This window comes from Trichoderma asperellum, chromosome 1, assembly GCF_020647865.1.
Source record: "Trichoderma asperellum chromosome 1, complete sequence".
Taxonomy (NCBI): domain Eukaryota; kingdom Fungi; phylum Ascomycota; class Sordariomycetes; order Hypocreales; family Hypocreaceae; genus Trichoderma; species Trichoderma asperellum.
Window position 1 is genome coordinate 465,176 of NC_089415.1, and position 21,814 is coordinate 486,989.

Below are 21,814 nucleotides of genomic sequence, written 5' to 3' on the forward strand. Positions count from 1 at the left end.
CTCTTCTTAGAGGAATAGAAAGTAGAACCTGCATCGGCGTGTCCGTGAGGAGGAGAGCGCAGCGGTTACCAAAGCAGCAGCCATGACGAAGAAGGCTTGAATAGTCGGATTGGGCGTTTGATAGTTGTTTCCATGGGGCCACCTGATGGCGCCTCCAAACTGAGTATCGGAATAAAAGGGACCCAATTAGGCAATGCGCAGCCCTTGACTGCCGGGGCAGGACGGCAGACGGCAGGGTCTTACCTTAACGGTGCGCAACTCACGAACCACGTGCAGATCGGCGGGCAATACTGGACCCTAGCCAGTACAGCCGCTGGGTTGAGCTACGCCGCCTCCAACGTCTAGCCAGAGGGTCAGCGTCTCATTCGCCCATGGCTTCCTGTCACTCCCCCGCACAGGGCTTGGTGACGCCGCTAGTGGGAGCTGAGGAAGGGTCTAGAGGCTCTGAGAGGGCACGGGTAAGGGCGGGTATGCAGGCCAAGAGGTCGCTGGGCCGGTAGGGCTGAGCCTTGGCTGGTCAGATTGGGGCTGGTGAACAAGGAAGAGAAACAAACGTGTGTAATAGACTACAGACTATCGGTTCGGTTCTCTCCTCTAAGCGCCACCGCCTAGCCCAATTCGCCCTCTGTTCGGTGCCCGTGCATGTACGCTGCCGCGGGCAGGGGATTCTTCTGCGCGGATAGACTCTCTTCGCAGGTCACTTACACGTACTAGGCTTCAAGTCACACGGCTCTCCGACGCCTCTCTTGTTGATGACGACTCTTGCTTGCTGTCTTTCCCTTTCACGATACTCCTAGCTCGCTGGAGCGAAGTTCTTTCAGTCTACCAGTGTAACCCCCTTTGGCGTGCTGCTTTCGACCTTGTCGAGGAGCATCATGGCGCCGTATATCGTCTCCATCAACAATCAGTCCGACAGCAAGCAAGCGTACGCCATCTTTGCCGCTGCCCCCGCCATCAAGCGCAACGGGGATTCCGCCGTCGACGTCGTCACCCGCATCATCACCAGCGTCCGGGGCGTCGCCAGCCCCCAGGGCCAGGCCAGCTTCATGCTGTCCAAGAAGCTCTTTGCGACATGCGGTGTGTACGACGTCGAAGCCGACCCGTCGCCTCAGAACCAGCACCGGAAGCGTATTGGCACTGGTATCGAGGTCGTCGACCAGCGCGCCGTCGACCTCGGATGCCTAGATGAGGCGGGCAGGCTTGTCCGCGGAACCACGCTCCGGATTGAGTGTTCTGATGGCACGCCGGCGTTTACCACAGATGAAATCACCCCGTCGGGCGCTCTGGGCTGTTTTTCCATCCTGACTGGCCGGGACTTCTCGGTCAAAGAAGCTAAGCACAGTGAGTTGCTCATCCTCTTCTCCCCCCCCCCCCTACTTCTCCTCTGCTACTGGGAACCCTACTCGTGTTCCAATGTCGCCGCATCCCATCCTCACCCCTGTATTCTGATATCCCCAAGCGTAGCTGCTGCGGACTTCTGGTGCTGACCAGTGACGAGAAGACCAGTACGTTGTTGGCTTCTGTTCGTCCATGCGTCAGAACATCGGACCCTATACCACCTTCGTCCCCGAGCCGGGCCAAGAGTACCAGATCGCGCCGTCCAAGATATTCTACGTCGTAGTGGGTCAATTCAACCCCTACGACCTGACCAGCCCAACTCTGAAAGACAGCCCCTCGACGTGCAAAGTGGACTTTGGCACCCTGGGGACGGACCAAGTCACCTTGATCCATAACGATACAGGTGGGCTTATCAGGATGAGGGTTCCTGGCGAGGAAGCGACGTCACCAGTAAACTTTGATGTCTCAGGGTCGTCTGGGTCCGCCGACTTGAGGCTGGATGTTACTGCTGCTCGCTCGAATTGAACAAGATTGATTGTGCAGGCTTCTGTTTAGCAATCACATATTCCAATGAGATGCATTCCTTAGTATAGTTTTACTCTCCTTCACACCAATCATCTGCAAGGCATGATAAAGCCGTTACTTAAATCAAATAAGAATAGTAAAGACTGAATAAAGCAAGCTATTACATTGTCTAAAGGTCTTGGTAATAGGCTCTCGAGACTTCCCAAGGCCTCAGAGAAGGTATTCATCACCTCAAAGAAGCACTCCCGGTTTCCAGTCTTGCGGACTAGCCTTGTCCCCAGCTGCCCTGCCTGCTTCTGTACTGTCGAATCAGATCCTGGCCGCCGTAGGTTTCAGTACTGACCAATTCAACCACATCCTCGAGCTTCAGCGACCTATTCTTAGGCTTCCTGAAGGCCCACATGGCGGTGTCTATCTCGTTCCAAAGGTAGAAGTTGTCCGTCCTATAGACGGTTAGGAGATAGGTGTCGCCGCGGTCGTAATCGACCTTTACCATGATAGGGATGAGATTGTCAAGGTTAAAGCTCTCGGCGAGGCTAGGAACCGCTGATGTAGTATTAGTGATAGGTACGTAAAGGCAGAAATAAAAGAAAAAGGGGAAAAAAGCAGAAGAGAGAAAGTAAGGCGAACCTGGGTTGAGGGAGAAGTACGTCTCCAAGTTCATGAGTTTTGGATCGTTGGACCAGGAGGAATCCGACGGTAAGAGTTCAGGGTCGAGCTTCAGGTACCGCGGGACACCCGTCGGATCCTCCTCAGGCACTGGAGGTACGGAAGAGGCCAACGAGGAGCTTTCGCCGGCCTCGGCCGAAGTGTCACGGCCTGGGTTGGAGGGATCAGTGCCCGGCATCTTTTGGTTTTCACGGCAAAGAAAGGTAGATGAAGATGAGGATGAGGATGTCGGTTGGCGAAGAAAGAGGATCTTGTTCAGAGAATCTTTCTCTTTTCTTATCTGGGCAAAGAGCAGAAGGATAGTATGGAATGCAAGGCCAGAGCTCGTAGGAGACTTGATATCTGCTTTCCACGGACCGGCTCTCTCATTTGGCGTAGTCAGTTGACTCGCTGAGCGTGCGCGAGAGAAGAGGCTTGAGTGTCTCCCAGGCCAATGGCGTCACCCGGCCCCCTCATCTGCCCAAGTTAGGTAAAGTATCTCAGAACCTATCCGAGCTGAAGACCCTCGTCTATTGCAAAGTTAACTAAGACAGCAGGGGCGCATACATGCACGTGGGCCGATAGTTTAACGAGGCTCAGAGATCCAGGCCATTCGCCACCACACTGCACATCGATAGAACAATATACGGCATGGTTCCGTGGACGAGCCCTAAAACTTCACATCGCGTCGTCCGAGATCCAGCTGTGATTGCGTCAGCCTCAGATAGCCTCCAAGCGCCTACGTTGGCCACTAAACGGCATTTGCTGGAAATGCAGGTGATGCAAGCAGCCAGTTCACTGCGGTCTCGAACGATCCAGTGCGAGGCCGACTGAGAACTCCGGCCCTCTAGGACGAAATCGTCGGCAACTAAGTTGCAACAGCTATTGGTTTATGGCTGGCTGAAGAGTCCAAGCCTCCTATTGGATGTACAATATGCCAACTCGTGGTGGTTATGCGCACCACCTATCCCTGTCAGAGGGGAGGGGTGGCTGAAGGGAAGAGGAAGGCCAGCACAGAGACAGACGGAAGGTGGGTCAAAGGCAAGGAAATGGCGGAGAATTTGATATAAGATAGAATATCAGGCCTTTTTTCAAGGCATTCGTATCTATATCAATTCCTGGTGATTCATCCCTCTTGTCAAGCCCCCTCTTATTATTTATTCCTCCCTCCTTTACAAGATGGCAAACATAGTCTGGGGCAATGGCTTTGGTGTCTTTGAGGCTCCGTGCCGCCTTGACTGCAGCATCTTCCAAGCACCAGCTCAAAATGGTCTCACAACCATGGTCGGGCGTTTCTACACGTGGCTGAACACTCTCCGGTGTGTTGTATACCTCCTCACTCACACCTGTAATAGACCTATACTGATAATTAGGGTAGCACGGAAGTCGAGGCAGCTTCAGTCGGCGGTGGTACGGGAACCTGCGGGATTCCTGGAGACCGTGTGACATATGTGATGCATCTGCTTGACACTTTTTTTCCTATTAATGGGTAAGCCAACAAAGACAATCTCTCAACGAGTTTCAACCCCCCTTTCACCATCATACCCCGGCCCTCACCTCCTGTTTTCTTTTGCTTCTACCTGCTAGATAGATGGATATATCGGAATTATCCAGGCTCTCATCAATTATTCTGGTATCAGTCTACATGTCTCGTGATATAGTACTGTGAACAAAGTTCCTTGCCCATGGAGTTCCATTCTTTAACAGGAATTTTTCCACAACCTCTATCTCTATATAGCGAGAAGTAAACAGCTAGTCATATAACTAACCTTTGACATAGACGTGTTGACATCTCATGTCATCCTGGAGACTACGCCAACATACGAGACCCTGATCCCGTGACCGTGCCATGGGGTCCTAACAACCGGGACTTGAAGATCATCGATGGGCCTGCAGCCCTTGGCTACATATTCAGCGTCGCAACGCCCCCTAACGGCGCCACCTACGACAACTATCTTGTGCCGCTACAAGCAATCTACAGTCGCTGCCTCTATCTAGCGTATATTCGCAAGATCGGGAACCCCGAGCCAGTCAATAACGTTGGTGACCCCCCTGCCATGAGCTCTTGTATCTACTTCCGCGACGCAGACAATCAATTGTGGTTCCTCCTCGGCAGCACATATATTCTCACATATGCTGTGGATGGGTCTGATACAGCCGATCATAATGCCAAGAGACGCCTGATGAATGGCTGGAGACGAGAGCAGATTCTTAACCCGGCGTTACAGTCATACAATCCCAATCGCCGCCTTCCCCCAATTCCTCATGTTCTGCCACCTGTTCTGGAACTAGCTGTTGCCGAGGCTATCTGGAAGAGCCTTTTCAATACGCCCCTTGGAATTGATAATGCTATTACCTACAACACAAATCTCCCAGCTCTGGACCCCTGGATAACTGTGCCCGAGAATCTCGCAGATGCCCAGTTCCAGCTCGTTAGGACAGCGGTGAACGCTGCGTGGAGGGCTGTCCCGAACCCTCAAGATCTTGTGCCCTTCCCCCGCACAGGACACTGGGATAGGGGCCCATTCAAGAATGCCCTGCGCGCAGCGCTATTGAACGTTGTGCGGCTTCGGTGGGAGTTAGGCATTAACCGCAATGATATTGCTATACAGGCTGCATACAGACAGGTGTTTGACATTGTGTTTGTTCCAAGGATGTTCCAGCCCACTGCTAATAACAAACCTAACACTCTACTTCCGGAATTCGATCCTGGACAAGTTCTACCGAATTACATGGCCCTGAAAGACACACTCTTCGCCACTCTCTATGGGCCCGCCAACACAAGCCCTGTTCTTCGCATGCTGGATAATTTATATACCTGGGTTAACAATGGAAATGACTACCTTGCATTTGCAGGGCCATCGGTTCAAAGGTATGGCCGTTGTGCAGAGACATACCCTATTGCAGGTATAATGTAGGTCCTCTTGCCTCTCCTCCTTCGTCCCCCTCCTCCTTGTCCTTTTCTTCTCTACTTTTGACGTAACCCCCCTTCTTATACTGCCTCTTTCCCCTCTTCCACCTCCTAGCCTCAGAGGGAAGGTTGAGTAACCATACAATATAGGCCGCATTACACACCAGAACGAGCTCTTCCAGGTGCACCCAATCCATCCCAAGTTCGCGGATTCGCAATGGAGGTCAGGAAGTTTAACAATAGTGTCGACGGAATAACAGCCGCGAGTCTAGCGGCCAACTTCAGCAGCACTACGCTCAACGGCTTCCACACCAATGTAAAAAGGGTATATCGCAAACCATGTGGTAATTGCGAGACCCTTCTACCCGCATTAGACGCACCTATCGGAGCTGCTAATTATGATCAAGATATGCAAGCATTCTATGGTGCTCCGATTCCTGGTTAGCCAGGACGAACAAGACGAAGGCTCTAAACTTGGAAGAGGATGAAGAGGGAATGGGAGATTACTGGAAGCTGTGGCTATAGTTGCGAGACGGGAAGTGTCAGAAAGTACGTGTGTTCTGTCTATTGATCAAATCTGTGTATTCCTCTTGTATTCTCGTTAAAATTGTCTGCCCCTGAAAGATCTGCTGTTCATCTTGTGACACTGCAGCACATGCCTTAGCCAATTTCCAAGTGCCCCGTTATATGCTTTTTGCCATACGGCAAACACTCCTCGTGTACCAGACGGTGGGCCACTTGGAGCTTTTCCTGCCAGCTGAAACCAATTTGCCACCTACTCTGGCACATGCTCCCGCCGATTTCCCTGATCTGCCAAGGGGACATCTCCTCGATCCCTTAGATCCACCTGATATCGAGTCCTATGCTATGATTGACCAAAAGAGCGTAGGATGGAACATCCCATTCCCTCAGGCCTCGGCGATATCCATATATCACGTCCCCCAACGCTTCGTTTGTGCAAGGATTCAGTTCCCTTTTTGCGATTAAGGCCTTTTCTACGTAGCGTATGAATAATCAACAACATTGGTCAGGCAGGATTGCTTGGAGTTGTATGGCCGGCCGGAGCATAGTCCTCAAATTTGGTCTTTGGGTCTCCACCAACATTGTTCCCATTTTTGGCCCACACTACTTCCAGCCTTGGGAGACCACGTCTTGACCCCCGATTCAGGTTGGATCACCATCGGCTCAGCCCAGCTCACCATCAGTTCAGCCCAGCTCAGGCTAAAGCAGGTAGAGTTCAGTTCCAAGGAAGGAAAGGGAAACTTTGGGTGTCGATTTTGGGATCGTGTTACTTTATTATCCTCAAGATGAAGTTCTAGAACTCTTGACTAGTGTAATGTATTGTTCAAGCTGTTTCCTGACCGTGTCCTCAAAAGAGGTAAACTCCCATCCGAAAGCTTTCTTTGTGTCAGAAGCGTCGAGTTTCCACTTTCTCGTAGGGAGTGATCCTGTACATTGAAGCAATCCATTTTCAACCTCTTGGGGGAAATACTTGATGGCAATATCCAAGATGGAGTTCCACTCGATGCCTTCTGGTGTGTCAGAAGTCAAGATATAGTCCTTATTACCGGGCACCGATGGCTTGATCGCGTCCACATGGGCTAGTGCAACATCATCCACAAGAACAGGTGCTCCCACAAGCGCTCCTTCCATGACTTTACCTTGGACAATTGGCACAATCATGGCACGAGTTCCGACGAAAAAGGTTTCAAGATCTGTAGCCCAATCATCTGGGCCAAGGACAACTGAAGGAAGCAGCTGAATAATGTCAAAATGGGGTTTGTTCCGGGACAGAAAGTCGTGAACATGCTTTCGTGCGAGAGCCTTGGATGCCCAGTACGCTTCCATGGAGTTGTGATATGGAGGTGTAGTGTCCGTATTCAGGTCTTGTGATGTGAACACGGTGTCGTTGTCGCTGGTGGTGATCCAAGATAGAGGAATCAAGGTTACAGCCGATGAAGTAATAATTATTCGACGCACACTAGGTGTGTTGAAGGCGGACCCGAGCAGAGATGACTCCATATCGAGGGGCGGCTGGACAATATCTCGATCATAGTAGTCTGTCTGTCCATCATATGTTAGTGAATGGTGCTGACGCATTACAAATGCGGAAGTAATGACGCGCCTCTTTTGCAAGTGGAGATGCAAGGTGTATAATAACCGAAATATCATCCAGGGCTGTATCGAAAGCTCCAGCTTCTGTTAAATCTGGAATGACGACAAATTCAACACCAGCGGCAAGGCCATTCATGAGAGGGTGAGATTTGATTTTGGAGATTTGCTCTTCTTTGCGTACAACGCCACGGACTCGGTAGCCGTGCGTGAGAGCGATGTACAGCACCTTGAATCCAATATACCCTGTAATGCCCGTGATCTAGTGATGGCGTTTTAGTTGGCAGCCCTTGACTAAGCGGCAAGATTATCACTTACCAGAATAGTTTCCTTGGCCATTTTAAATATGGTCAATTAAATGAAATGCCCAGTGCACGAGAACTAACTGTTTGAGGGTAATTAAGGGTAGAGTTGATGATGCTTATGGGAATATGCGGCATTGGTTAATAAGGCTGGTGAGGGCAAATATATATCACAGAAGTCCCAGGCTCGACAGAACATGTACTCTGAATATGTATACAAATTTAACGCCTTGTGTCGGATAAAATAATAACAGGGAGTGTATCAGCAGTGGACTAATGGTGGCGTTAATGTCGGCGGTAGAAAACTCCTGGTCGATTCACGCTCGCTAGTTGTGGGCGGGATCATGATATAGCGAGTAGTAGTACGCCAAAGTAAGCCGGCGTAACTAAAGTTACTGTAATTTCTTCCCAAAATTGGCTCTAGACTTGCGCTAGACAGCGATGGGGGTTCCTATTGCGGCACCTAGTCCATCATCTGAGCCACTCTTAAAGAGCTTTCATGCCCGGACTTCCGGGTACGTTGGAATCACACCGCAGCTCGACCTCAACCTTAACCGTTCCAGAAATAGCAAAAGAGCATCTGGCAATGTCCTCAGCTCCAGCCCTCGTTGACTTGCGTTGCACCAAATGTTCCGTGACTTTTACGCAGAGTGCGTTGCCACCGCCATTTGCGCGTTCTATTAACCAGGACTGACTCTCATGCATAGAGTCTTCGTTAGTTCGCCATTCTAAAAGGTGCCTTGCAGATGTTCGCGGTGTTCCACGGCAAAAATCATGCGAGCAGTGCATCCGTACAAAATCTCGCTGCACGTTGACGAAGCCCAAATGTGAGCGCTGTTCAAATAAGCGACTCTCTTGCCACTATCCTTCAAGACAGCACGGGAATCAGGGGAACGACGAACTTAATCCAAGCCAATGTCCAATTCCCAATACCTCAAGCTCATCATCCGCTCCTAGCAGTTCCAAAGACTTACTTCTCAGCCATGGTGATTCAACGCCCGTTTCCCCCAAACTCCAATGCCCCGTCGACCTTGGGCCATTGGGTAGATACCCAGGATTAATACAGAGAGCTGGAAGCATTGAGCAGCATAGTTTGCACCATACTATACGTGTGCTTCGAACGTACCCGCGTATGCTGTCAGCGCGCACGCAGTTGCCACCATTTATACACCATTCCCAGATAGAACAGGGCGCGCTGCCATCGGCTTTGAAAACATGCCACGACATTCTAACCAGGAATGAGCGGAATCATATTTCTGTGCAAGAACAGATCTCGATGGAAATTACAAGTTTAAACAAGACCGTCAGTGCGACTCTCTCCTATTAAGAGACTCTTCATCCACGCTAATCAAACGCAGGCAAGCCTGAAAACTGCAAATAATCTCCTTGCATCTGCACAAGCCTTTGTGATCTATGCGATTCTATGCTTGTTTCCCGATGAAAACTCTGTGCAATACGAAATCAACGAGGAAAAGCTCATCTTAGATATCTCTGAGATTTCGCTGCGGCTTGCATCCAGCGGTTTGGCTTTGCACGAAGAAACAACTGGCGAGGGCAAAATTTCCCAATGGCACGACTGGACAATGATGTCGGCGAAGAGGCGTACGATACTAACTATTTATATGCTGACTTGGGCATGGTCCGTTTGGCGTAATTATCCTTCCTTTTACTGCCATGAACTACAGTTGATGCTTGCACCGTCTCCGAAGGCACTTTGGCAAGCCCCGACGGAGACAGAGTGGCTACCGCTGTACCAGAAGTGGTTTCAGAAGTGGGGGGGAGATGGGTACAGGATTGGAGAATTGCTTTCAATTTCGCCAAAGCACATCGTAGACAGGAGGACAGAGGATTGGTTAGAAGAGGTTGATGAATTCGGCATGTTGTTAATGTCACAAGGTAAGAGTTAGCCTTGGATCATGGCGTATACTGAAGCTCACACAAGGCTAGTAAATGGTATATAACTAACATTAGATATCCACGAACCGACGAGAAATTTAAAGGAAAAGGACATGGCAAGCGAAGCGCCGTTAGCAATCAGTGCTTGGTCTCAACGAAACTAATGTCAGATGGTCCACCAATAATGAGGACACGAGGTCCCTGCAACTTTGAAGCGTTGCTCAATGACTGTGATTTTCACTATCGTGTCACAGATAGAAACTAAGTTCGTGAGAGATATACAAGAATTTAAATGCCAGCAACTACGTATTTTGCCTCACAAATTCGTGGCGTGAAACTTCGCAATAAGCTAATTCCTCGCCTGTATCAACGGAGTCATGTCAACATTACAGTTCCGTCTGGTAAACCAAGTTTCTGTCAAATGTGAGTTATATTTTTAACAGCCTCCTTCGCCGCGCATCGGATCCCGGAGTTCCGTGTTGAGCCCGAATTAGATGCAGGTACAAAAAAGATCCATAATTTTAATCGTTATAACTGATAACTATTTCCGCTTCATGTTAAAGTACTCATTTCAAAAGGTCCTGTGAAATATATAATCGCCTGCATTACATATTTGGATCCACGACATCTCTACTCTTTAAACCGGTCAAAGCAGCCCTCGAGGTGTCTCATAGGCCGTCTTATTATATAATTCGCCACATAATTTGCCCATGATATAATAGCGCAATGGCGGACTTGACAATCTACGGAGCTACTGGATACACTGGTCGGCTTGCATCTGAGTTTGCCAAGTCTCTCGGTCTCCAATTCACTGTGGCCGGCAGGTCGGAGAGTAAGCTGAAAGCCCTTGCTGCTTGTCTCGGCGTCGAGTATCGCATATTTAGAGTTGAGGACTCTACACTCGTCGACGCTAACTTACAAGGGTTGCGCGTTCTACTGAATTGTTCGGGTCCATTTTTGCACACGGCTAAACCCTTGATCGAGGCATGCATTCGGAATGGGGTCCATTATCTCGACATTGCTGCCGAACTGGACAGCTATGAGCTATGCGAACAAAAGCATGAAGAAGCAAAAAAGGCCAACATTATGCTCCTACCAGGTTGTGGGGGGAGTGTGGCTATGCTGGGCTGTCTAGCCGACTACATGTTTGAGCATGTAACCAACCCCATCAGTATTGACATTGCTCTTCACGTCGCTGGACCCATGTCTCGGGGCTCAGCAATAAGTGCGGCGGAGAATTTGACATCAAAGTGTCTCCATCGACTGAACGGAAAATTGGTAGACCAGGGTAGCGGCCATACCATGCAGTTCGATTTTGACGATGGCAGGGGCGGCGTGTCATGTTTCCCAGCAACTCTACCCGACCTCATCACGTTATGGCGATCGACCAACATTCCAAATATTAAAACATTTGTTCATGTGGCAGGAGGCGCTTTCCCAACTGATAATCTCGATTCATTGCAAGAGGGGCCAACCGCTGAGCAAAGAGAGACAAATCCGTATCACGTTGCAGCCATTGTAACTAGTTCGGATGGTACAACTAATCGGGGTGTCCTCCACATCGTGAATGGCTATACATTCACACCACTTGCCTCTGTGGAAGCTGTGAGGCGAGTGTTGATGGGAGAGGCGAAACCTGGGTTTCAGACGACTTCTAATCTTTTTGGCTATCGCTTTGCAGAGTCTATAGCTGGGTCAAGATTTCGAAACTTGTGAATGTATTTATCTGTTGAATAAAATACCGAGAACATGAAATCAATAACTTGTTATCAACACTGAAATTGCATAATTAGATAAGAGGGTATAGTCCAATTTATAGTACACGCACCGTCATAAACTCGATCCCTTCTTTTAGACACTATTTATACTCGTAGTATCGTAAAAGAGTGATTTAATAGTTGTTGGCGTAGATGTCAATGTATCTCGTCGTCGATACCTACCATTCATGATCTCGTCGACATATGTAATGGGTGAAACATCAGTAGACATGCAAGGGATAAGAAGGACAAATTGGGCATATTCGTCACGAATGACTTGGGCAAAAGCATCTCTATTCTTCATGTCGCTGGTGCTGGTGATCTAGAAGAGTGAAACGGCGATGTTTGAGTCTACATTGTCGCCGCCACTTGGTCCGCCATCCCCCTGCAAAGGCAAACCATAAGAATGCTTGTCTTTATCGTAGCAAAGAGTGTATCTTATGAGCTTTTTCTCGTTTGAACTCTTTTCAGCCGTTGTTGGTGGTCATCCAAAGAGTCTTAGAGTCTTCCAAAGTGGTAAAGAGCACATGCGCGGTGCAAGCTTGTAGACCGACCTATGTTATTGTATCTATTTATGCTATATTAATATGTTATATTAATATCGTTTTCTAAATGTGACTAAATAGGCGTCTTGCTAATTATTAAGCTGTATTACACCTTTGTATAGAATGAGTAATAGAGTAATAGCAATTATTAGCATACACTTACCCAGCCTTTATTATGCCATAGAGCTCCAGCTCACACGGTATTAATTTGTTTCTTTTATTCAATCTTTCATTTCTTTAAAACTGAATGAACTATACTAAACTCATTCTTATCGATAATAAATGTAGTCCATAAAATAATTCAGTAATAACCTTTCGAGCCTAATAGTGGTAAACCAAAATAACTTTGGTTCCAAACGCATTAAATTGTAGCAACCACGTTTTCGTTCTACAAAAGCATTAATTTTTCAGGTGCTGTGTTGCTAAGGATTGAATATAAACTTGCCTTTTATTAGCAACTGCAGAAAGGTGCAGGATATCCAGCAGGCCATGCACAGCAACTATTAGGACAAGCAGCAGCAATTACCCACTGTGCTCCGTTACAAACAACAATATCATGAAAGTCGTCGCTACAGTCGTAACCGCTCCCACTGCATGCTTGGCCGGGGCTGTGCGTTGCCAATGCTACGGCAGCTAGAGAGCTGAAAAATGCGAGGTATGAAAACTGCATTGCTGGAGAGGTAGTTCGTAGTTTAGAAAGTAGTTTAAGAAGCAGAGTAAAATGGTCGATGGCTTAAGGTAAGTACTCAACAAGCTCGAAGCCAGGCATGCCTATTTATTATTATTTTTCTGTAATACCACCTCCCACAACGATGTCACTGTACATACTACGGTCGTCCAAAAGAATGAACTGAAATATGAACCACGAATCCCTTGGTCAGACCAAATCCTTCGTGCCAAGGCATAGCCAGTAATCCTTCATGCAATCCTGAAGTTATGAATCCTAAATGTATTCATAGAACTCGCTGTTAAAGAGACTATGAACCGACGGCCCACAAAAGAAACTGTACCTTGGCTATCTTTGGCTAGAAAGAGAAAGGACTTTTGAACGAGCAGACTATAAAAGAGCAATGTCCCAAGTATTCATGCACCTTGGCCAAGGCACTGAACCAATCAGTAGTTCCGAGCAGGAAGAGTTGTTGCAGTAAAGTCTCACCAGGAATCCCACGGTTATGCATTGCAACCCAAGAATAAATGAAGTTCGGAACATCGGGTGCTTCTACGGATATGTGTGCCGCCCGTTAGAAATACACGGCTTTAGCCTATTTTGCACCAGCAAGTTATTTCGTCATATTAATTCAGCGAGGTATCCTGTGGAACACAGAAAGGTTTCCAAATTTAGCTCATGTTCCTTCAGATTCTATGCCTCTAACACCTTCTTTTCTTGTTTTCGCAATATCAAGGCTATATAAACAAGGATTCGATAACTAGCAATAATGCCGGATGCTGTGCCCTCTAGTCATTTTACCAACCAATCAACAAGCACTTATTTAGATGGGCACACATCCTCCGCATATCCAGAAGTGACGTTATGAAAACATAAGCTGACTTAATCCCGACTGGTTTCTTAGGGTATTATCGCATTTCCATCAAAGTAGCAAGGGGATATTGAAAACTAGTCCTAGAATCCCCTGCTCGACGCCGCCAAAAAGCAATCTCTGGACTCTGGGGCAAAATTGGCGACCGCTGTGTAACTCGACAGCTGTAGTCAAGTCTCGCCCATTTAGTAATGCTTGAGAGACCACATGCACATCCACAGCACATTTGTTGGCGACCAAAAGGAATTGAACACTGCATTCAAATCTAGTAAGCACTTATGAAAGCATCCATTACTATGTCCCCCAACGGTTTGGGGCTACTTCCCTTAACATACAAATATCAACCGTATCATGACCTCTAAAAATAAATGCATTGACAGGACCATCCCAGATACAAAACATGGCAGTGTTCATTGACAAAGGATACAATTAGCCGTTAAAGATCCGTGGCAACTGCTATCTGGGGATAATCACTGGTTTCGCAGCCAATAATCTGCGAAGGACTGTTGGAAGACGGACTCACTGCCGTAGCTGGTTCTAAAACTGCTATTTACCTCGTACAAATATAATGTATAATATTTTCCTGAGGAAAAGCGCCGCTCAAGCAGATGGAAAATGTAAAAGGCTAAGAGTCGGGTTGGACTATGGAGAGTAAATCCTCTCTGGCTGGTATCGAGATGGCGCTCTTTTTAATTAGTACATTTTTCACAGGGGCTCTAAACGGCCTAAATGTTTTGGTGGTAGGCCTAGATGTCAATTCAGATACACCCGCTATAGCTATTGCAGCAAACAGCCCCTTCCGTTGCTTAGTTGGTGCGGGGGCAGTGGCTATTGCCACACCGATGGTTGACAGAATTAGAATGGGTTGGATGGGCGTGTTCATTGCTGGACTCTGGGTTCCATTACGCCGGTACAGATGGTGATTAAGCAAGTGCAACAAGGAGTGATATTACTTCTGTAGCTACATAGATAGCCCTACGTACTGTCTAACGTAAACTTCTATGGCGTAATTACAACAAGTCTTCCAGCTCCCGTATAGTCAGCCGCCATATCAAGTGCGGATTTCCAGTCGTCCAATGAGAAACTCTTCGCAATCACAAAATTTTGCCCTTTAGGGAACAACCCTCTTTCCAGCATCCTGACAAACTGTGCCATGTCGTCCCTTTCGTACATGAATTTCCCCTTTATCGTAATGTCATTTGCAATGATCCGAAAGCTTGGCAGCGGCCCATCGTGAAAGCCTCCCATAAGACTGACACGGCCCTTTCGTCGAAGAGCTTTGATTGCGCTATTCAAATGCGCCGACTTACTTGCCGCAGCTGGCGAGAAGTCTAGCACAGCATCAATGGCTCCAAAATTTAGCAACGCTGCCGAATCTTCGTTTTCGTCTCCTGTAATCGTGACTGTCTCAATGCTAGCTCCTGGGGTTCCGGATAGAATATGTTTTCTCAACCTCTCCAGCTCCTGTCCATTCCTGCCCATGGCGATGACCCTGGCGCCCATGGCGATGGCAACTTGTACTCCAGCACCGCCAAATCCACCAGTCGCTGGGCAGATGGCAACGGTCTCCCCAGGCTCAAGCTTGATGTCTCTAAAGCCACCAAAGGCCACTAACAGATAGCCAAGGTACGCCAGATCTTGAACTGTATATCCCAGCTCATGACAAAGCCTTGTTTCGTTGAGAGCAACGCAGCTTTCCAATGGGAATTTCGCGTATTCCGCAAACAGCCCATCCCGCCACACGTCTCTCATTAACTTCTGGGCGTTTTCATTGAATCCGTCTGAGATTCCGGACAGAATGATTGCGTCCAAATCGTCGCGCCCACGAATTACACAGTCCAAAAATACAAGTTGCCCGGTTTCGAGAGCCACCGCATCGCGCCCCAACGCGACTACTCGGCCGACAGCACAGAATCCGCCGACAAGCGGCGTGGGGAGAGGGTAGTCGCGGCGTCCATCGTAAATAGCGCGCTGGTATGAGAGCACGGCGGCACTTAGGATACGCACTATGGCACTGCCGGTCTCCACCTCTGGTGTAGCGATATTTTCGAGATGGACTCCGCTCAAATCCCTCTCCACTGATTTGAGAATAATGGCTCGATGAGTCTGGGGGATTTTCGCTTCCATGCTGGCGAAGAACTGAGAATGAAGGTATTGAAGTAAGCAGAGGCCGACGTCTTTGTGATTCATGGATGCAAGAGGGTAAGAGAGGCTATTTATGTTTAAGATACTGTCCGCATAATACCGAGAGTGTGAAACTTGTAGTCCTCTCGGCCGAATAAAGGTTTCCCGTGGAGTATTCATAACCCGTGGCTGTAGCGAATTTTCCGAATCCCCCCGAGCGAATACTCCGGCTCATGGTGCCTGTAAAGTGTATTCCCTCATGAACTCAGAGGTAGCCTAGTAGTAAATAACAACGCGGAGCCGGTGAGCAAAATATCTCCGGAGCTGGCGGGAAATTCTAACCTTGTCAATGTCGATAGATTACTAATTAACGCATTTCAAATATCTACCTTGATGCAAACGGCAGCTTGAATAAAATAAAAGGGGGAACGTCTCGCAGATTTGGCTACCATTCTGCTTCGTGTGACACCGTGGCCTCACCTTCGCCTAGGCCCAACCAAAGGAGTTCATCAAGTCCAATATCCGGCATATCGTTAGATTCATTCCAATCTTCGTCGACGCTTATACCCAAATTTTGCCAATCAAGCTCCCTGAGCTCTAGACATCCTTCATCACGTCGTCCCCCATCCATCAGACACAAGCGAGACTGCATAACGGTGTATGCCATCTTCAGACTCTCCTGAGCTGCTTCAATCATCCTCAGCTGCCGAGAACTACCAGATTCTGCGCATTCGGCACGGCATAAGACAACGTTTAGTTTCATATTCAATCGCAAATTTGTCTCGCCAACTCTTATTCGTTCAGCCGTCTGCCTTAGAGCCTCACGAAGAACATCTACGAGCATTTTCCCATAGGTAGATGGCCACGCCATCGTGTCGAGCTCCTCCAGCTCAATAATCAGATCTGAACATATAGCCAGAGAGGCATGGATAATGCGGTTTTTGAAAATGCCACCGCCAATCAATGTGAGATGGTAAAAGTCTGGGTTATGGGGTGGTAAAAGTAAAGCCGTGGCGGAGTCAAGGCACACCTTTCTTGAGAAATGGAAGCCAGGATCACCAACTCGGGAAGCAGTGGCCAGTGGGCGATGAAGGGTAAGCAAAAAGCGACCAAGAAGCAAATTGGCCATATTTTGTTTAAAAATTTTGGTTGCATCTCCATTATTATTACCCTCGAGACTGGCACTGCATTCACGGCAAGCTCTGTTGAGAGTTAAAGTAAGGCATTGAACCTCGGCTTGGGAGAAGCTGGAACAAGCTCCGTTCATGCGATTGATTATTTCGCTTCGTGGCCGCAAATATCTAAACAGGAGCAGCTGCAACGACATATCCGTCACAGTGTTTTCATCATAATACGGGAGAATCTCGGTGTTCTCGCTGATGTCTTCGTCGTTAACGTTCCGAGGACTCTTGGTGTTGAAATCGTCAAATGATACTGCCAGCGGAGCTCCTGAGTCAAGTGACGCCTGGAGATTTATTTCAAGTATTGTGGCCCATAATCGTCTGCGAACTTCTGCCTCCCTGTTGAACGATCCAAGTCAGCAAGATTATAGATTAAATAATGCAAGAAACGTCGGATCGATATCATATGCTCTTCATGATAGGCCCCATACTAGTAACACTTTCTTTTCTACTGTGTGTAATATTGAAAGTTTTGGAGGGTGACGCACAAGAGAGTCATCTTTCTGAAATATACCGGGTCACGATGGAGACCCATGTGCATGGCAGTACGAACTAAAGTGCCTACTGCTATCCATACTAAATCTCCACCAATGGACAAAAATTGCCGAGCTAGAATCAATAGACATTGTACCTGAAGGCCGTCGAGGCTGATTCGATCTTTGTTGACGGGGCCAGATACCCAAGTTTGTGCCTCGTGTACCCACCGACATGAGTTCCATCCTATGTTGTCAGCGTCGGCAGTATCCCGATATAGACTGGACCCAATCGCCATTACGAGCTTGACCTTGAATTGTAACGCCAATGGTGATTGTTCTGGGTTCTTCGAGAACTCCTCATATTCTGCCCTGAATGAAGGAATATGGAGGATCCGAAACACCGACTCGAAGCGGGTTACGTATAAGTGAACCATTTGGTCGGCCCAGCTTTTGCAGCTCGTGGGTAGGCCCGGACCCGACTGCGTGATTGATCTTCCAGGATCATTCTGTTTCAGTTTTTGTGCAAGGTGCTTGCACTTGCGAAAGAGCCTTTCCAGCTGAACTTTCCGCTGTCTTGTTGTTTCTTCTTCTGTTGATTGATCCGTATATCCATTAAGAACCGCCACCCTCTTGAACTGCAGAGGTCAATAGACGATGATAGAAGGGGTACTTGATTGATTGCACACCTCGTGCCCTCCGTGTAACCAATGGGTTGCACCATAAAGTCTTGATTTGTTCAGCGCCAGTGAATGGACTTGCGATGATGGTTCCTCCTGGCAAGTATCCAAATGCTGCTTATACTGCAGTGAGTCGAGCTCGGTCTCCCGCTGTTTAACCTTTGAACTCATATTGTGAACACTTGTCAATGCCAGGTGTTCCTCTATCGCTCTGATTCGACGTCTGAGATTGGTGAATTCATCTTCCATGTACCTTTTATACTCATCAGTGGGTGACAGCGCCTGCGAGTTTGCCTGGCTGAGATGGGGTTGCTCTGCCAGCCCCGTAGAATGGAACGAGCCTGACTGTTGTGGCTCAAGCCCAGTCAATTGCCATGGTATAGCACTGACAGCAACGGGCTGTTTCGGTGCCAGGCTAAGATTATAGACACACGCGCATTTTGTAAGTTCACATTGCCCGCAGGGTTGCTTAAGGTCGCATTTGACTTTTCGGCCTATGGCGTGGTAAGAGTCAATCACAACTATGGACTTGAAGAGGGAGGTAGGCAGTACTTACGGCGGCATTCCTGGCATGACCGAGCTGGCCGGCGACGCTTGCGCGGGGGCTGCAACGCAACTCCAGGAACCGACGATGCCATTGAAGCTTCTCTGACAAGATTAGAAAAGTACCGGGAGGAATATCTATCGACGAGCGTATGGATGATGAAGCCGGCCATACTGTAGTCTATTTCCGCTTCGGACTTTAGAGTCAAAGAGCCAGCTGGATTTAGATCAGGTACAATGTCCGTTTATATCCGCTCCAGCCACTCAAAGTTCAAAGACAGCGAGCTCCATGGATATTTGCGGGGAGCTAGGTCCTTTCAGAGCTAGCTGGCGTGATTACAGCGGAAGCGCTGTAAAGTGGTTCTTTGATGGTTTCTGTGACATTGAACACACGTTAAACTACCCTGTATTATGGGAGAACTAAGGTAAAAATGATTATCGCTTCATCTGCACACAAATGAGTTTTGACTTGGTATATTCACATCAATGAAATGATAAAGCTATTGTCTTTAGTTAGAATATAAAAGATGTTTATTTCTACCCTCATAGAAAATCTTGATTGATGTGATAAATCAGTTTATGACAATATATGTAAAAACATTAAACACAGCCTAGCTTTTTATGTCAAGCTGATCATTCTCGATCTTGTTAACTTTCAAGGTTCGGGGTGGGAGGAGTTCTTAAATCGGCTGTATAAACACATTAAGTAGGATCAAAACACCTTGGTTTATACATAGGCGAAAGCAAGGAAGGATAAAGTTGGATGGCATTCCGGACTCTGTGGTGCAGATTGTGGTGATTGTGGTGCAGATTAACAAAGTTATCCCAGAAACCGACAAGTTCGTTGCTGAGCTGAATTGAATTTTAAAAAAAGGCTATATGATGGACTAATGTCCGGTCTGCTAAGCGAAGAATTGAAAATTCACTTGTCCTGTCATAAGAGCACCTTGGGCGGCAATAGGGAGCCTCGTCTAGAAGTGTATTGTGACTACCTAGATTAAGATCTGAGGCGCAAACCTTGGACCGACGAATCATGACCTGCATCTTCTTAAATAACATTACCCTTGACTTGATGTATCGTCTTCACATCAGTATTTCGCCAAATTGCCACGGCGACAAATCCAAGAGCCCAAATGGCAGTCCCTGCAATGTGTATCTTGACCTGTGCATCGGCATAAGCCTGTTGAATAGCGAGCCGAGCTGGAGTCCCGACTGGATAGCTCAATTGAACCTCCAGCGATCCATAGATACTCATCAAATTGGGCAACTCCTCTTCCGGCAGATACAGTGCAAGCTTGTTGGGGAAGTTCGACTGCCAGATTATCCCAGCGATAGTATATCCCACAGCGCCTCCTATGGAGGAAAACATGGACACTATGGCTAAGACGACCGCAATGTGTTGGTGGCTTGCGATAGACAAGGCGGCAATTTCGGGTGTAATCATGATGATTCCAGCAGCAAACGATATGAAGATCTGGCACACGATTATGTAGCCAATGTTCCCATTGGGCTCGCGGAAGTATATCATGAGTCCCATAAACAGAGCGTAGACGGGGATGGCGCCAAACAGGGTGATGAACTTGAAGCGTCCAGTGTAACGGATGCCTAAACCAGCCACGATGGCAAAGATGCTGCTGCCGAGGCCATATATTTGGACGATGTAGCTCGCCTCGGTGACGCCAAGGTTGTTCACCACTTGCAGCGACGAACTGAAGAAACTGTTCCAGCAAAAATAGCTAATGAACAAAACGGTGCCGAGGATACACGAACCGACCATGTTACGGTCCAAGAGGAGAGAGTATGGTATGAACGTGACACGCGCATAGAATCTTTCCCAAAGGATGAAACTAACGATAAGCGCAACACCGGACACCAGCAGGCAGATGATGAGTGGTGATTGCCATCCATCTGCCAGAAGGGCATACAAGTTGAAGGGCAGCAAAATGATTGCAAGTCCGCTCGTCAGCAACAGTAACCCAAAGGCGTCAAACTCGTGGAAGTAATAATGGACAGACTGCAACAAGGTCCTCATCTGTTTCTGCGGCGCAATGAGGTCCTGTCGTCGGGCTTTGTAGGAATTTAAGACCAGAAGACCAAACAAAGGGGAGCACATGACCGGAACCGCGATGGCAAACATTCCGAAGCACCACCGCCAGCCAGGACCGTTCAAGAAGGCCTGTGAGATGGGTCCTGCAAGCCATGTTGTAATGATGTTGGGCGAGGACGTCAGCGCAGTCATGAGGCCACGATTGTGAAGGGACGACGTGTCGGATACAAAAATGTTGACGCTGTAGAGCAGGGCACTGTTGCCTACTGTGCAGAAGACCTGAGCAGCTGCGTACATTTCAACACTGGTTGTCATCGTCATCATGACAAGGCCAATGGATACGATGAGCAGAGACAAACCATAGCCTTGAGGCCTCCCAAAGATGTCGAGAATCTTGGCCACTGTCAAATTGCACACCCCTCCTATGATGCTGCTCAGTATACCGACAGTGGGTGTCAGAGAGTGATCTCGGAAAGCAGAGGTGATGTAAGGAGACAGTACCGCTGCCGTGTTCTGCTGAATCAGCATGACCAAGTAGACGACCCAGATCAAGATGTAGGCAATGATGAGGTCAGTCCGTGTCCATACCATGGCGATAGCCTCGATTTGCTGGACGCCGGCCTGTGCATCTTGGCTGATGGATTCTCTCTCGTGTTCCTCCGTGTGTGTTTCGCTCAACCCGCCAACCGCGGCGATTGTCTGGTAGTCACTGAGAGGCCCATGACCCTGAAGTAGCGGCGTATCATCGCGAGCATTATCCATCTTGCGACGGGAATACCGTAGGGTCGAGTATGGTTGCCAGTAGTGTCGAGGATAAAGGATAGATATAAAGATGGGGCAAGGCGAGGTAGAGAAGATTGGTCATCGAGATGTATAGGCTAGAAATTGAAAAGTTTTGTTAATGCAACAATTAAACTACTTTAGAAATAGGACCTATCTAGTGTGTAAAGGTTTTATTATAAAGTGCGTTATATAAATCAACAATGTGGAGGGTATATAACATATTTAATAGCATGATTGAAAATGAAGAAGAGTGCACCTACCCAGTGTATTTATACTTATGCAAAAGTAACTCCACTCTAATAAGGCCGTGCTCTGAAACCGTCTGTATTGTATGTAATTCAGTGCTTAGAAACCATATTATTCCCAAAAGAAAATAGTATATTGGTAAATCGTGCAAGGGAACGAAATATT

General features: G+C 47.9%; 9 protein-coding genes across 10 annotated transcripts; 4 read left to right on the forward strand and 5 right to left on the reverse strand.

Moving 5' to 3' along the window:
* Positions 1-601: 601 nt before the first annotated feature.
* Positions 602-1,863, forward strand: TrAFT101_000099 (uncharacterized protein; the record flags this gene model as incomplete). The annotated part of the gene is made up of 2 exons (XM_024911096.2): positions 602-1,341; positions 1,502-1,863. The coding sequence occupies exons 1-2, from the start codon at positions 876-878 to the stop codon at positions 1,861-1,863; spliced, it is 828 nt and encodes a 275-aa protein (XP_024755810.1). The 5' UTR covers positions 602-875.
* Positions 1,864-1,921: 58 nt separating this feature from the next.
* TrAFT101_000100 (uncharacterized protein) lies at positions 1,922-2,974 on the reverse strand. Its single transcript, XM_024905572.2, has 2 exons — positions 2,494-2,974; positions 1,922-2,409 (listed from the first exon to the last, which is right to left on the reverse strand). Exons 1-2 carry the CDS (start codon positions 2,708-2,710, stop codon positions 2,129-2,131), a joined length of 498 nt encoding a protein of 165 aa, XP_024755811.1. The 5' UTR covers positions 2,711-2,974; the 3' UTR covers positions 1,922-2,128.
* Positions 2,975-3,690: 716 nt separating this feature from the next.
* Positions 3,691-5,867, forward strand: TrAFT101_000101 (uncharacterized protein; the record flags this gene model as incomplete). The annotated part of the gene is made up of 4 exons (XM_066125919.1): positions 3,691-3,830; positions 3,890-4,000; positions 4,292-5,425; positions 5,573-5,867. The coding sequence occupies 4 exons, from the start codon at positions 3,691-3,693 to the stop codon at positions 5,865-5,867; spliced, it is 1,680 nt and encodes a 559-aa protein (XP_065982016.1).
* An 840-nt stretch (positions 5,868-6,707) lies between these two features.
* On the reverse strand, positions 6,708-7,873 carry TrAFT101_000102 (uncharacterized protein; the record flags this gene model as incomplete). Its single annotated transcript, XM_066125920.1, has 3 exons — positions 6,708-7,486; positions 7,584-7,796; positions 7,853-7,873. 3 exons carry the CDS (start codon positions 7,871-7,873, stop codon positions 6,725-6,727), a joined length of 996 nt encoding a protein of 331 aa, XP_065982017.1. The 3' UTR covers positions 6,708-6,724.
* A 737-nt stretch (positions 7,874-8,610) lies between these two features.
* On the forward strand, positions 8,611-10,048 carry TrAFT101_000103 (uncharacterized protein; the record flags this gene model as incomplete). The annotated part of the gene is made up of 4 exons (XM_066125921.1): positions 8,611-8,663; positions 9,073-9,139; positions 9,195-9,732; positions 9,784-10,048. 4 exons carry the CDS (start codon positions 8,611-8,613, stop codon positions 9,795-9,797), a joined length of 672 nt encoding a protein of 223 aa, XP_065982018.1. The 3' UTR covers positions 9,798-10,048.
* A 410-nt stretch (positions 10,049-10,458) lies between these two features.
* On the forward strand, positions 10,459-11,448 carry TrAFT101_000104 (uncharacterized protein; the record flags this gene model as incomplete). The annotated part of the gene is made up of 1 exon (XM_024904085.2): positions 10,459-11,448. One exon carries the CDS (start codon positions 10,459-10,461, stop codon positions 11,446-11,448), a length of 990 nt encoding a protein of 329 aa, XP_024755815.2.
* A 3,123-nt stretch (positions 11,449-14,571) lies between these two features.
* TrAFT101_000105 (uncharacterized protein) lies at positions 14,572-15,876 on the reverse strand (the record flags this gene model as incomplete). Its single annotated transcript, XM_024908949.2, has 1 exon — positions 14,572-15,876. One exon carries the CDS (start codon positions 15,874-15,876, stop codon positions 14,572-14,574), a length of 1,305 nt encoding a protein of 434 aa, XP_024755817.2.
* A 265-nt stretch (positions 15,877-16,141) lies between these two features.
* Positions 16,142-18,746, reverse strand: TrAFT101_000106 (uncharacterized protein; the record flags this gene model as incomplete). The annotated part of the gene is made up of 4 exons (XM_024910793.2): positions 16,142-17,216; positions 17,366-17,988; positions 18,040-18,524; positions 18,587-18,746. 4 exons carry the CDS (start codon positions 18,744-18,746, stop codon positions 16,142-16,144), a joined length of 2,343 nt encoding a protein of 780 aa, XP_024755818.2.
* Positions 18,747-19,078: 332 nt separating this feature from the next.
* TrAFT101_000107 (uncharacterized protein) lies at positions 19,079-21,606 on the reverse strand. Of its 2 annotated transcripts, XM_066125922.1 has the most exons (2): positions 21,122-21,606; positions 19,079-21,050 (listed from the first exon to the last, which is right to left on the reverse strand). In XM_066125922.1, exon 2 carries the CDS (start codon positions 20,942-20,944, stop codon positions 19,622-19,624), a length of 1,323 nt encoding a protein of 440 aa, XP_065982019.1. In that variant the 5' UTR covers positions 20,945-21,050; positions 21,122-21,606; the 3' UTR covers positions 19,079-19,621. The 2 variants fall into 2 exon arrangements, with proteins under 2 accessions (XP_065982019.1, XP_024755819.2); XM_024908950.2 differs by having other exon boundaries at positions 19,079-21,606.
* Positions 21,607-21,814: the final 208 nt, after the last annotated feature.